The 13720-nt window shown below is 37.3% G+C and overlaps 1 protein-coding gene across 1 annotated transcript in view; it reads left to right on the forward strand.

Moving 5' to 3' along the window:
* Positions 1-13720, forward strand: part of APBB1IP (amyloid beta precursor protein binding family B member 1 interacting protein) — a 45873-nt gene that overhangs the window by 16387 nt on the left and 15766 nt on the right. The window contains exons 3-8 of the mRNA XM_015810672.1: positions 2973-3060; positions 3941-4227; positions 6485-6559; positions 8296-8455; positions 8853-8974; positions 12785-12859. Of these exons, the coding sequence (XP_015666158.1) occupies positions 2973-3060; positions 3941-4227; positions 6485-6559; positions 8296-8455; positions 8853-8974; positions 12785-12859 (807 nt within the window). The remainder of the gene's footprint in view (positions 1-2972; positions 3061-3940; positions 4228-6484; positions 6560-8295; positions 8456-8852; positions 8975-12784; positions 12860-13720) is intronic.

The following is a 13720-nucleotide window of genomic DNA, read 5'->3' on the forward strand; positions in this document are numbered from 1 at the left end:
TACTGATCAATTCTTGCTATAACTGGGAGGATTTATTTTACAGCCAAATGTTACTTAATATTTGTGTGTGTGTGTGTGTGTGTGTGTATGTATGTGCATGCAGGTGTGGGCTTCTTCCTTTTTGGCAGTGTGACTTCTGATAAGTAGAGGCCAGGGGTAAGCAACCTTGGCTCTTTTATGACTCGTGGACTTCAACTCCCAGGATTCCTGAGCCAGCATGGGTCAGCTTGGAAACCTCTCTCTTTCCCCTCAGCATGGCTGGCTCAGGAATTCTGGGAGTTGAAGTCCACGAGTCATAAAAGAGCCAAGGTTGCCTACCTCTGGTATAGGCACATAGCTTATGAACGAAACTTGCATTATTTTGAGCTAATGGAAAAGCGGTAAATTGGGCTTAGCTGGAATTTGCAATTTTAAAATGACAAGATGGGAAATGGCATTAGACAGATTTTTGATCTGTTTGGGGTCCCCCCCCCCCCCGTCTTTATTCTTCCATTTTGGTGCCTTACATTTCAGACCACCTTTCCAATAAATCTAAAGTAGACATCAACTGTTCATAAAACTGCCATCAGACCTTTATTAATGAGATTGTTCCCTCATCAATACAACATTGGAGTTGGCCATAAGATTGTTGCCAGAATAGGCTTTTGTCTTGGTTCCCCTTTTGTTCTATTTCTTTATTTGTATATAGTTCTATCTTTTAAAGCTTCCATCTCTATTTTTCCCAATGTGTCTGCTATTTTCTTTCATGGAATAGAGCAATTGTACATTCTCATCTTCCCAATAAAGCTTTCCATGTATTTGGAATACTTTTACTTCTCATTTCTTGTTTTATACCTAGCTTGCAAATGAGAAGTATATGAGTGCAATTCCAAAATATACTTAGAAATTTGTGTTGGTTATCTATGTCTTGGGGCATCCTGTTACACAGCCTTGGTATTCCTCTGTTTAGGGAGATCTCTAATTTTCCCTGGTTGTAGGGAACTGCTCTCCTACTTTCCATTGCTGTTTCCACCTTTCTCCCATCCTTCCATTTTCCACCCTGTCCTAAATTGTGGGAGGAGCTGATTATCCCATTCTTTTCAGTCAACACTCCTGATAAAGAAATATTTTGTCAATGTTGAGATTGAGTGATTTACTGTGACTGGAAGATTCCCATAGGCAAACTTTGATTCTAATAATTGATTTTTTAAATGTTCAGAACAAAAGTAGATCTGTGAAAACATGATTGATCCTTGAAGCACATGAAAAACAATAAAAACTGACAGAACGTTGTGAAATCTCATTTCACATCAGTGGTGGAAGAGACAGTGTTAGATTCCTTCTCCAAATTTCAGGTTCTCCCTATGAATATTAACATTGCTGGATATTTTGCTAGAGTTGTGCAATGAAAGAAGTTATGTGCAGGCACATCACAGGGAAGTAGTTCGCCAAAGAAGTAGTTGTTACAGCATGGTACTACTTCAGCTATCTTATAAGGCTGTTGTAAGATGAATAGTAAGAAATTTCAAGTTAGACACTGGGTGGGTTAGCATAATATGTTTATTTATGGTTAACCTAACCAGGGACTTACTCAATTCAACCCATTTTCTGTATCTTAGTACATGTTTAACCTGAGTTTCCAACAAGCTAGTGTTTTCTACAGATCCAGCCAAAAGGAAGTACTTTTTCATGTAACACATGGGTAAACTATGAAATTCATTATCATAAAATGTAAATATGATTATCAACTGGGATAGTTATAAGAGAGGTGTATTAAGGGAAGCAGTTGTTCTACTTTGGACATATTATGCAAAAATCTAGCTCTCTGAAGAAGATTCTAATGATGGGAAAGTTGAAAAAAAGAGAAGAGGAGGACAACCCACAGCAAGATGGCTAGATTCAGCTATAGTGTGGCATTGGAAGGACCGGATTAGGGATAGATCATCATAGAGAAAATATATGTGGTTGATAGGAGTTGAAAATAACTTGATGGCACATTAGCTCAATCAAGTTTAACAATGAACCTTGATCATCAGAGCTTTCTTCAAGAGGTGGTCAAAAAGTCAAGATGATAGCTATAATTGTATAGTTGAAGATCATCTGGTTTTTAAAAAATGTTAGTTGGCAAATACAGCACAATTACAAGAAAAAGCTCACCATTTCGTGAGATAAAAATTATTGGAAGCCATGTATTATACTGATTGCCCAGAATTTAAATGTTGACACTGACTTACAATAAAATTAAATAAATGAATTAACAGGATAACAAATTACATTTTTTAATATTTTAATGGTTTATTAAGTCAGTGTTTTATTGTTAAAATGGTTTTGTGTACTCTACCTTGAATTAAGGGATTACAGGGTCATAAAAAGGGATTAATAATGTAAATGTAATAAAGTTTCAGATTTGTTGGGACTATAGCCAGAATCACTGAGAATGTACATTCTGGGATTATAATACCAGCACATCTAGAGAATACCAATACTAGCTGCTGGAAAAGAAAAGTGTCATTTTTATGTATGGGTTGTGGGTCTTTTAGGAGCATCTGGTTGTCTCCTGTGACAACAGAATGCTGGACTGGACAATCTTCTGGTATAAAACCACCATGTTTTTTCTTAAATTCTTAGATGCTCCCATTCTTCTGTGTAATGTTTATGCAATAAACACTGTTCTGTATCTTGGAGGTTATTATTAGCCAAGTTTCCTGTGCTAATTTTGATCTTCAAATGTGTTTATGTTGTTCATCATACAGTTACAATAAACCATTATTCAAAAACTATTTTATTATAATATGCATGTATTTATATGCATATGTATGTATGTGATATTGTAGTTGAAGAAAATATTCTGGAGAAAAAGATTGTAGGTTTCATAATCCTAAAGCAAAATATTTCCTATTGAGAGAAAAAGCCAATAGAAATATAAATGTACTTCCCATCATAGGAGATTATAAAGGCTTTCAAATTTTAAAACTGTTCTTTTTTTTAATCAGAGCTTAGAAGTGGAATCCATGCCTACTCCACCCCCAAAATTATCTGATGCTGAATTTAATTTTGCAGTTGGCTTCAAAGATTTAAATGGTAAGTACTAAAAAAATGCATTGGGCATATACTTTCTTATGCAGATTAGAAGTATGATAATTGTCCAGTGAATTCCAATGTATTCTACCTAGTCTTCAAAAGATAAATACAGCTGACATTATAAAAACTAAAGTTTTAGAATGTTTCCCCAAATCTTCTATTAGCTTGAATAGGACAGGGATAGGCAGCCTTGGCTCTTTTATGACTTGTGGACTTCAACTCCCAGGCTGGCTCAGGAATTCTGGGAGTTGAAGTCCACGAGTCATAAAAGAGCCAAGGTTGCCTACCCCTGGAATAGCACATTCATTTACTAGAAAAAAATATAAAATTGAGTTGAAGAATAATATGTTTTTTCAATATATTTGCAAGTTTTCCAAGACCTATAATCAGACAAAATGTGAAGTGAGAGAAAGGAAGAAAAAAATGTGACCTATTTTTGAGCCATCTCAGTACCAGATTATTTTCTAAAATGTAAGGTAATGTTAAACTGCATAGAGCCTATCTCGTACCTTGCTAGATATCAAACATTAATAAATCCTTCATTTTGAAATATATTTTCCAGCTTTTAATTACTATTGTTTCCATTAAGAATAATAACTCATGTTGGGAATTATAAAGTTGTACACAATCCATCAGAAAAGCAATGAGGGATGCCTTCTTATGAGATGAGGAATGAGAAGGTTTCTCTAGCATATTTTCAAATGTGATAAATTACCTAATGAAAGGCTGCTTCTTCATTTTAGAAGAATCCCAAGAACTGTTGAGACTATATGTGTTGCCTGTAACTGTCTGTGGAAGACCATCTAATGGTGTATATGGAAGTACTGTTTCTTAATAACATTGGATAAGATTTTGATATGTTTATCTTTTTTCGTAACAGAGTCCTTGAACACATTGGAAGATACTGATTTAGATACTTTAATGGCTGATCTTATAGCAGACATCAGTGAAGTAGAAAAGACCACATTACAAGAACCAAGGGATACCTCTTACAATGAGCAAGGTGCCATTATGCAGCCACCAGCAAAGGCTACTCCTACTTGTGGAACTCAGTCAGTGCTAAGTAATATTCCTCCCCATGTTGAGAATGAGTTACCAGCCCCTCCTGCAGAAATGCCAATGCTGCCACTAACCCTTCCAGCCATTCCTCTGCAGCCGCTCACTCAGGTTAGCAACCAGAGAATTCCTGAAGAAGTTCTTATCTTAATATTCTCAAAATACTGGCACACCGACATGAGATAAACTAGATCCATGGTGGCGAACCTATGGCACGCATGCCACAGGTGGCATGCAGAGCCCTCTCTGTGGGCACACGCACTGTCGACCCAGTCCTAGGCCTTCAGCTGGGTTTTATAAAACCTTTTCGCTTTAGGCCTCGGCCGCCATGTGCAAAAAAAAAAAGGTTCAATCAATCAATTTCAACTTCTTGTGGGGAAAAAAAAGATCTCGCAAAGTTGGAAATAATTGATTGAACTTTTTAGTCCCACCCAGTCTGCTGTTACACTGCAGCCACGCCCACCCAATGGGCCACACCCACCCGGCACCTGACGATACATGTGGGTTTTGGGTTGCAGTTTGGGCACTCGGTCTCTAAAAGGTTTGCCATCACTGAACTAGATTATCAAAATGTCAGTTTCTGATGCATCTAACTTTTGTAATGTTTGTTGTGGAAAGTTATAAATCTTAGTACAATTTGGGAAGGTTTGTTACTTAAAAAGATTGAGGAAAGAATGTAATGTTTCTAGACTTAAGCTCTTAGAGTAATCTAACAAATAATTCAGGCTGAGGAAACCCTATGTGGAACAGGCCAGTGGCTATTGTATGGAAGATGATGTCATGCATGCTTATTTAATAGCAAGTCTCATGAACTTATGTCTGACTTTTGCAAGTATGGGTAAAACTGCAGAATAAAAGCTTCAGGATGGGCTTCAGCCTGATGTTTATACATCATCTTATTTCTTCAGAAACTATCCTAAGATTACTATATTCGCTATAGCAGGGGTGTCAAACTCAATTTCACTGAGGGCCGCATCAGCATTGCGGTTGCCCTTGGAGGGCCGGGTGGGTGTGGCCAGAGTGGGTGCAGCCTACTGGGTGGGTGTGGATGAAATGGGTGTGGCCTACTGGGTGGGCGTGGCCAGTTCTACATCATTCGCGTCAAGGGTGCCTGTGGGGGCCTGGGCAGGAGTGGGACAGATCTGAGGGTCTCTGGCAGAAGGAGGTGGGACTGGGGCAAGTGCGAAGGCATGGTCCACCGGGGCAAGTGTCAAGATGGCCACCACAAAATTGTACATTGGCTCCCGGCTGGCCTGGGCCAGGGCCAAGGCAGCGGGGGCCGTTTCCTCACTGTTTCCAGGATGGCTTTGTGGGCCACATGAAATCACTTCGTGGGCCGCATCCGGCCCCCGGGCCTTGTGTTTGACATGTCTGCGCTATAGCATGAGCAAGGATATTCAGCAAGCTATGTTCATTCAACTATATACCAAATGTACACTCCTCCCAAAGAATGGTTATTATCTGGAATGATTAGTAGGGGAAGTTTTTAATCTGTTTCTAGATGTTAATCTCTGCTGAAAGGAATGCCAGGATACTGGAAGAGGAGGAGGAGGAGGATTACAAGTAGTCCTTGACTTACAACCATTTGTTTAGTGACCGTCTATGGGAGATGGAAGCTTTACTCTCAAATATTGTTGAAAACTACAATGAGGGTGAATGAGCATGGTCAATACACTGATGTTTCCACTGACTTTTTTCATTTTGAAGAGACAAGATATTTCCTGAATTAATTGTCACATTAAGCTGAAGAGAAAATTACCTGTTCAAATATACAAGATGCTGCAAATAAAATTGCAGAGAATGGTAGAATGATGAATGAAAGATGAAGAATGAGTTTATTGAGACCTAATTAAAAAAAAGAGTCTCATAACTATGTATCATGGTTATAAGACAAGTCATTTGGCTATTGCCCCCAATTTTATTTTTAAAAACTAGCCTTCTGTGAGTGCAGCTGAAGTGATGAAGTCAGCATAGTGAGGTGAATCATAATGATCCATCCATTGGGGAGAAGGAAAAGGAGCTGAAGCTTGTTGTGGGACAAATATGGGATTTAGCATCTTTTGTTTTAGCAAAGTAATAAAAACAGAAAAAACACACTATTGATATAAAGTGTAGTATAGTGATTGATAAAAACAAAAGGAAAAGAAGCAACACATTTCAAACAACTCTCAAAAAGATGCCGATGATGAGACTGTATACTTGAAATAGGGTGGGGGAGAGAAATCCTAATTTTTGGTCATTTTTAAAAGGGGTAATAGAGAAACTTTCCAAAATGCAGTAAGAACCTTTTTTGGGGGGAAATTATGAAATGATGATGGACAAGCATGTTTTAAATGACCTTTACAATTTTATTTCCATCTCCTCCTAGGAAGCACAAGAACAAGCAAAAGCTGACAAGATTAAACTAGCATTAGAAAAACTAAAGGAAGCCAAGGTTAAAAAGGTAGGGTTTATATGGTTGCACTGCCCACTATCCACTACCCATTATTCACTTCCATTTCTTTAAATGCCATGTTTGATGCACAGGTTCTCTTTAAGGAAAGTTAAACCAAATTACAAATGCATCCAAATTGTAACTTTTAGATTTATAACAGAAATAAGTTATTAAATGCTTTGTGGGTATATTAAGGGTATTTAAATGCTGTGGTTATATTTTTGGACAAACTGGGAACAGTGCTTCTTTTCTGATGTCAACCCTATAAGGTAGACTAGATCAGGAAACCAATGCCATATGGGTCAGATCTGTTTTTATTGTAAGAGTTCTAGTAATCGAATCTTGCAAGTCTGAATGTGCTTCCATCTTTCTCACTTTACCTTCATGTGAATTAAGGAGGATTTTTTTTTCAAATTAATTTCTTAGGATGGGCTCAAGTCCCACCTATCTGACCATTGCTTTGGTAGCCAGTGTTCCTTTCCTGTCTTTCAAGGCCATTCCCTAAGCCCTGTAGATCTGCCTACACCAGTACCCAAAATTAAGAGCTCTTGCCTAGCAAAAAATACTCCACCATACTGCTGAAGGGGAAAAAAATAGAGGAAATCTAGTTGTAGACCATTGTAGATATGGAAGATAAACTATCAGTGCTTCAAGTCATTAAGGCTAAACCAGCGATAAGCAGGAAGATGCATTTATAAATGTATCCTTATGTAGGTTTTCCAGATTCAACTGGTTAACCACCATGGAAACGTATTAATTTGCATATTGTTGGTGTTCAATCTGATCCAGGAAAACTCTTATTTTATTTCTACTTGGAAGCAAGACCGTATCCATAATCCCAGTTAATGGTTGGGAGAAGGCAATCAACCCATTCAGCCAATTTTGGCCCTGCCTAAAACTCCCATATAGATCTTATGTCTAGTAAAATGGGTACAGGATTGCAGTAGGGGGATATATATCCTATCTGAGATACGTTGCTGACAACTCAAGTATGTAGGAATGTCATAATTTCGTAAATTGCCTTAATTTTTAAAATGCGCACATAAAATAAGCAGAACAAATGCTTGTTCTTTCTTGATTTACTTCTTATTTTTCTGCTATCATAATATTCTTGCTTTAAAATGAGTCTTTAACAAGAAATTGTCAAAATTTACACATATATATAACAAGAATTTCTGAAAAGACTATTGTAAAGGAAAGAGCGTTATAGTGAAAGTTCATAATAAAAATAATGCTGAAATTTCCAGGATTGGTTTTAATGAATTTTCAATATGTCCACTTATGACCACAGTTGCATTAAGTTACTCTTTCTTATGCAAAAAAAACCCATTGCATAAAAAACCTCTCTGCTTTTGGGGCCTTTGATTGGACCCCCCTTAAAATCAAAGAGATATGTTAGAAATGGTTAAATTGCATTAATATGGTGAGAGTCCACACCAAATAATTTCATTTGGATGCAAAGCCAGATTTTAAATGTTGGTCTTTGTGAACATACTGTCCAAAACCAAGTTCACAATTCATTTAAAAATCTTATTTAATCAAAAGCATATGTTAAGACAGGGGAGAACAAATCTGAGGGGGTGATGAATGAAAGATGGATTATTTCTCTCAATCCAATTTGTGATACAGGATGCATTTGAATCTGCAATAATCTTCCATTTTTATCAGCCATGGCAGACTTTTGTGTACTCTGGCCTTTTCTTCCAGGCTGAAATTAACTGACTGATCTATTATTTTCTTCCCAGCTTGTTGTCAAGGTGCACATGAATGATAACAGCACAAAGTCTCTAATGGTGGATGAACGGCAAGTGGCACGTGATGTCTTAGACAATCTCTTTGAAAAAACCCACTGTGATTGCAATATAAACTGGTGCCTTTATGAAATATATCCTGAACTACAAATCGGTAATTTTCAAACCATCAGGCTATATCTTCTGATATTTGTATGGTTTTCCCAGAGAGCGCTTTCTGGATTCAGCCACCCAGCCTGTTTCTGTATTAAATGACAAGTGTGCTGTTTGTTGGGTTCTAAAGCTGTGAATGGCTGGTGTGTGTTTTCATATGTGTATTCATATAGGCGTAATAGGAAAAAACTGGCTAATCAGACAGATGCTCACTTCATACAAATAAGGCTTTTTATCTGCCAGCTAAATTTATCAACACTTTTAGGAAGCTTCTGTGTTTTGATGAAATTATTCTTGTTTCTGCCAATTTAGCAAAAAAAAAATATAAAGGCCTAATTATTAAGATGGACAGTCATTTTAAGTTATATTTCTTTCTCTTCCCCTCACTCCTTCTCTAGAAAGATTTTTTGAAGATCATGAAAATGTGATTGAAGTCTTATCCCATTGGACTCGAGACACTGAAAATAAGATACTATTCTTGGAAAAAAATGAAAAATATGCTGTATTTAAAAACCCTCAGGTAAATTAACATGACAGAGGCCAAGCGTTATTACCCTGTAAGTTGTGAATTTCTAACAGGACCACAAGCATCTTTGAGAGAAGCCACACAAATTTCTTAAAATAATTTGTCCAAGCAAAACTAGTAGCAGTATAAAAACTGGCAGCAGGCTTGGGTAGGTAAAGACTAGAGCAAGTTTTGGGTCTATGCATATATCAAAACCGCCTGCCAATCAGAGCAATTTTGTTTATCATTTAGTTATTTGGTTTTTATTAAAGGGTATCCCAGAAATTCATTTACCATTTTAAAATGTAATGATATTGCAGTTTAAGACTGTCTGCTATAGCTACACCAGTGGAGGGCAGAAAATAGATATGGATTTATTCACTTCTGTAATATAGAGATAAGGATTTAATCAATAAAAGGTACAAATTGCTTATCCACATTCTTAATAATTCACACATTGACTGCCTATAATTAAAAATAATACAGCTTTGATAACAAAGAACAGCTGTAGTGAAGAAACCCCACAGATGTTTCTGGTGATACTGAAAGCAAATTATTCAAGACATAAATAATTGTGTACAAAATCTCTGTCTTCCATAGAACGTTCAAGTGTTCGCCAAAATGTTTTGTTGTTCATATGATTCATTTCTTTCTGGAAGTAAATTTGTTTTGGGGGAGAGGATATCAGATGTGGATGAGTAAAATTAATTCATATTTTGGAAGATGTACTTTTTATAAATGATGAACCATTCTTAGAATGATTACATCAGTGCCTTTCAGGAGAAAAAACAGGACGAAAACATTTTATGAACAGAATCTCTGTATACATGCAACAGAGAAAAAAGTAGATCTCACAAACCTGAAGTGTGTCCAGTATTGATTTACTTTAGGTCATGTAATGATACTTATTATGTTGATTTTAAAGAACAATTTAGAAACAAGAAAAGTTGAGCAGAAATTTTCAAAGATATTTTTTGTTGTTGTTAGTTGCGAAGTCGTGTCCGACCCATCGCGACCCCATGGACAACATTCCTCCAGGCCTTCCTGTCCTCTACCATCTTCTGGAGTCCATTTAAGCTCACGCCTACTGCTTCAGTGACTCCATCCAGCCACTTCATTCTCTGTTGTCCCCTTCTTCTGTTGCCCTCAATCTTTCCCAGCATTAGGCTCTTCTCCAGTGAGTCCTTCCTTCTCATTAGGTGGCCAAAGTATTTGAGTTTCAACTTCAGGATCTGGCCTTCTAAAGAGCAGTCAGGGTTGATCTCCTCTAGGACTGACCGGTTTGATCGCCTTGTAGTCCAGGGGACTCGCAGGAGTCTTCTCCAGCACCATAGTTCAAAGGCCTCAATTCTTTGGCACTCAGCCTTTCTTATGCTCCAACTTTCACATCCATACATTGCAACTGAGAAAACCATGGCCTTGACTATACATATTCAAAGATATATAAAACACTTATTTTTGCTCCTAAACTTATATTCTAGAACAGGGATTCCCAACCAGGGGGTGCAAGATGATATTCCAGGGGGTGCGAAAACTTGGGTTTTCAAAATTATAGTGTATATGCATAATTCGTTGCCGTTATTTCAAACTTTTGTAAGGGGTACGAGAATATATCAGAAGCGTTCTAAGGGTGTGGGGTGTAGAAAAGGTTGGGAACCACTGTTCTAGAATAATCACTATGGGTATTAATGTAGCACTAACACCGACACTTTCTAGAATTCCTGTCTTTGTTGGGTTGAAACCCTGTGGCTATCATCACATTTAGTAGGCTGTAGACATGACTGTTTTGGGTGCTCAGCAGCTGGCCTGTATTTACAGCTGTTGCATACATTAAATACTGTTGATAACATGACCATGATCCATGATGTTTTTGCCTAAAACTGGTATATATTTTTGGTTTTTGGCAAATATGCACCATAGTGAACCACAGGTTCCCTTAATGCCATTAAATTTGGTTACAACTTACGACTATAGTGGGCAGGCTCCTGTTTATGGGGAAATACAATTTATTTACAAAAAAGAAAGACTATTTCTTTCAAATAATTTAACTTTAAAATAGGAAGATTTGGTGAAAGTTCAGTAATGAAGGCAGACAATTTGTTTGTATCCTTTTTGGAAGGATGTTGCCATCAATTCAGAGTCATCCTCCTTTTAGCTAAGTGTAGTACATTTCTCTATCCTTATTTTTGTAATTGGTTTTCTCAGAGCAATCATATAAAGAGGTTGTATTTCATGGAACTACTGCAATGATTCAATAAGTAGAAGGTCAAAGCTTTTTACCAAAAGTTAGGGCTTCAAATAAACCTACATTTTCCAAATAAATGAACCAATAGAAATGACTTCTTAAGGTAATGCTGATTTCCAACATAGCAAAATAAACCTGCTTTTTTGTTGGCATAATTGGAGTGTCTCAGTACATGAAGCTTTACTTTAGGCTTATCCTAAGGTTTTAATTTATCCTAAGATTGCAAACAAGATATATGCCACAGGGAGAAAAAGTAGATCTCCTAAGTCTGAAGTGTGTTTTGTTCAGTGGGAAAGACATAATTTGGTGCAAAGTCTCTGTGCAGTGCAGTGCAGTGCAGTGCAGTGCAGTGCAATGAGCCAGAGAATCCACTCCTTTTTCAGTTAATTAGCTGGACGTTGTATAGTTAATAAGGAAGAGCCAGGTGCAGTTATTCAACAGTGAAAATACAGATAATGACTATCCAGCTGCTTCATTCATTGCATACCAGCTTTCTTGTGTACTGATGGATGAAGGGTGGCCTAGATGAAATAATTTTAGTCTAACGGTGCTCTAGTTTCTCAAAAAAAAATAAGAACTGAACAAGAAACATGAACGTTTTCTGGGATATTTTAATATTCACATTAGGCCAGCTTGATTTCTCCTTCCATGTTTGTTAAACATGGGACATGAGAAAACACGAGAAAAAAAATTCTTGATGTGTGTAGGACTGCAAGTTCCATGATGCCCATCACATTCTACAAGGCAAAGTTATTTTCTTATTTAAACTGCTGGCAACAGAATTGTGTTTGTTCAGTGGGGAGAAAAGCAGCAAGAAGATTGGACTTGGTGTCTACACAAAATGCAAAAAACAGCATTGGTAGACTTCCTAGGAATATCTTTACTGTGCAAACCTCATTATAAGTAATCTGGGGTATAGAAAGAGATCCTCATAGTATTACATAAGTTTGTTTAGAATTTTAATTTTCTTGAATTTAGGAACACTTTCCCTAGGAAATGCTGTTAACATTGGATTCTCGGTGTTATCAGTCAGTAATGCCCCAATTTAAAATAGCCATAAGCCTCTTCCAGAAATGAATGTTTCCATTACCATTGGTAGCTGGATCCATTGAGACAGGATTTGGAATACTTAACTGCCTTTTTCTTATTGTTGATTTTCTCATCTGATGTGCCCCAAAGCAGAAGAAAGGAAACAATCCTGTTACAATGATTGAGGACAATATTTCTCAGTTCTAGCAAGTACTGTATAAGATATGTGGACTTCAACTTCCCAAATTCTCTCCAAGATACTGGCTGGGGAATTTTGGAAGCTATAGTCCACATGGATAAACACTGATCAAGCAAAATCTAGAGCAGTTTAGTTAGAGGGGCTTATCTTGGAGGATAAACTCTATTTCTTGCTCTGTGCTTAGAGCTTTTTATTTGAAGGAAAACTTGTTTGTAAGTAATAAAATAGATAGCTGATGAGAAAGATAGCTAAAATGCAGCTTGACCTAATATCATCCTGTCTCGGTCATGTTTGGGGGCTTATTTAAGTAGTAACCGGCTATTTTATTGGTTCATTTGTCTTTTTTTATTAGAATTTCTACTTGTCAAACAAAGGAAAAAATGAAAGCAAGGAAATGAATGAGAAAAGCAAAGAAGCATTATTGGAGGTAAACTTATGTTAACAAATTGTGCATTTGATTGTAAAACAACTGCTTAAGTTCTTCCTTGTTCCTGAAATAGAACTGAAATATTTCAGTTCTCCATTTGATGCAATATAAAAACAGGAAGTTCAGACTTCAGGGTTGTATTTTAAAAGTCTAAAAATCAAGTAACTTTAACATGTGTAACATGAGGAAACTGATTCTGACAATTTGGGTCAAGTTAGAACCGATTCACAGGACCATGGAAACCGACCTTGACAGTTATATGAGTTTAGGAAACAAATTGATTCTGTGATAGACCCATGACAAAGGGCTGGCGAGAGATATCTCAGCCATAGAAGGAATGGAGACATAGAAAGCATCTCGGAAGAGTCTCCTTCCTTCTCTGGGATTTAAAGGCAAGAGAGAGAAGAAGTGCTTTCATAACTCGAAGTGATTTGTCCCAGTAACCTTGCAATAAGAGTTAGTATTCATGGGTTTGGTTTCCTGCCTGGATGACCTTAAAGGGCTAACAGATATACTCAAAAAAATAGAAACTTGTCATCTCATTCCAAACATATCCGAAGATCCAGGGCTTCCTAAAGGCTAGGTTTTTGCTTGGCTTCACCATGCTAAAGAGGAATATTCACTAATTACTGTGAGGTTGTCCAAAATAATTATTTACCTTCTCATGGGAGGCAGCAGGGCATGCTGATTGTATACCTGGCTCCCCGCTATGTATCAGCAGCCCTACCCGAGCTACTCAGTGTGATAGCCGAGATGGCGATTGAGACCCCCAGACTGTTAGTCATGGGGGATTTCAATCTGCCATCGTTAGGTGAAGCATCTGAGGTGGCTCGGGAGTTCATGGCCTCCATGACGGCCATG

Source organism: Protobothrops mucrosquamatus, unplaced genomic scaffold (assembly GCF_001527695.2).
Source record: "Protobothrops mucrosquamatus isolate PMUCROS unplaced genomic scaffold, P.Mucros_1.0 scaffold13, whole genome shotgun sequence".
NCBI lineage: Eukaryota > Metazoa > Chordata > Lepidosauria > Squamata > Viperidae > Protobothrops > Protobothrops mucrosquamatus.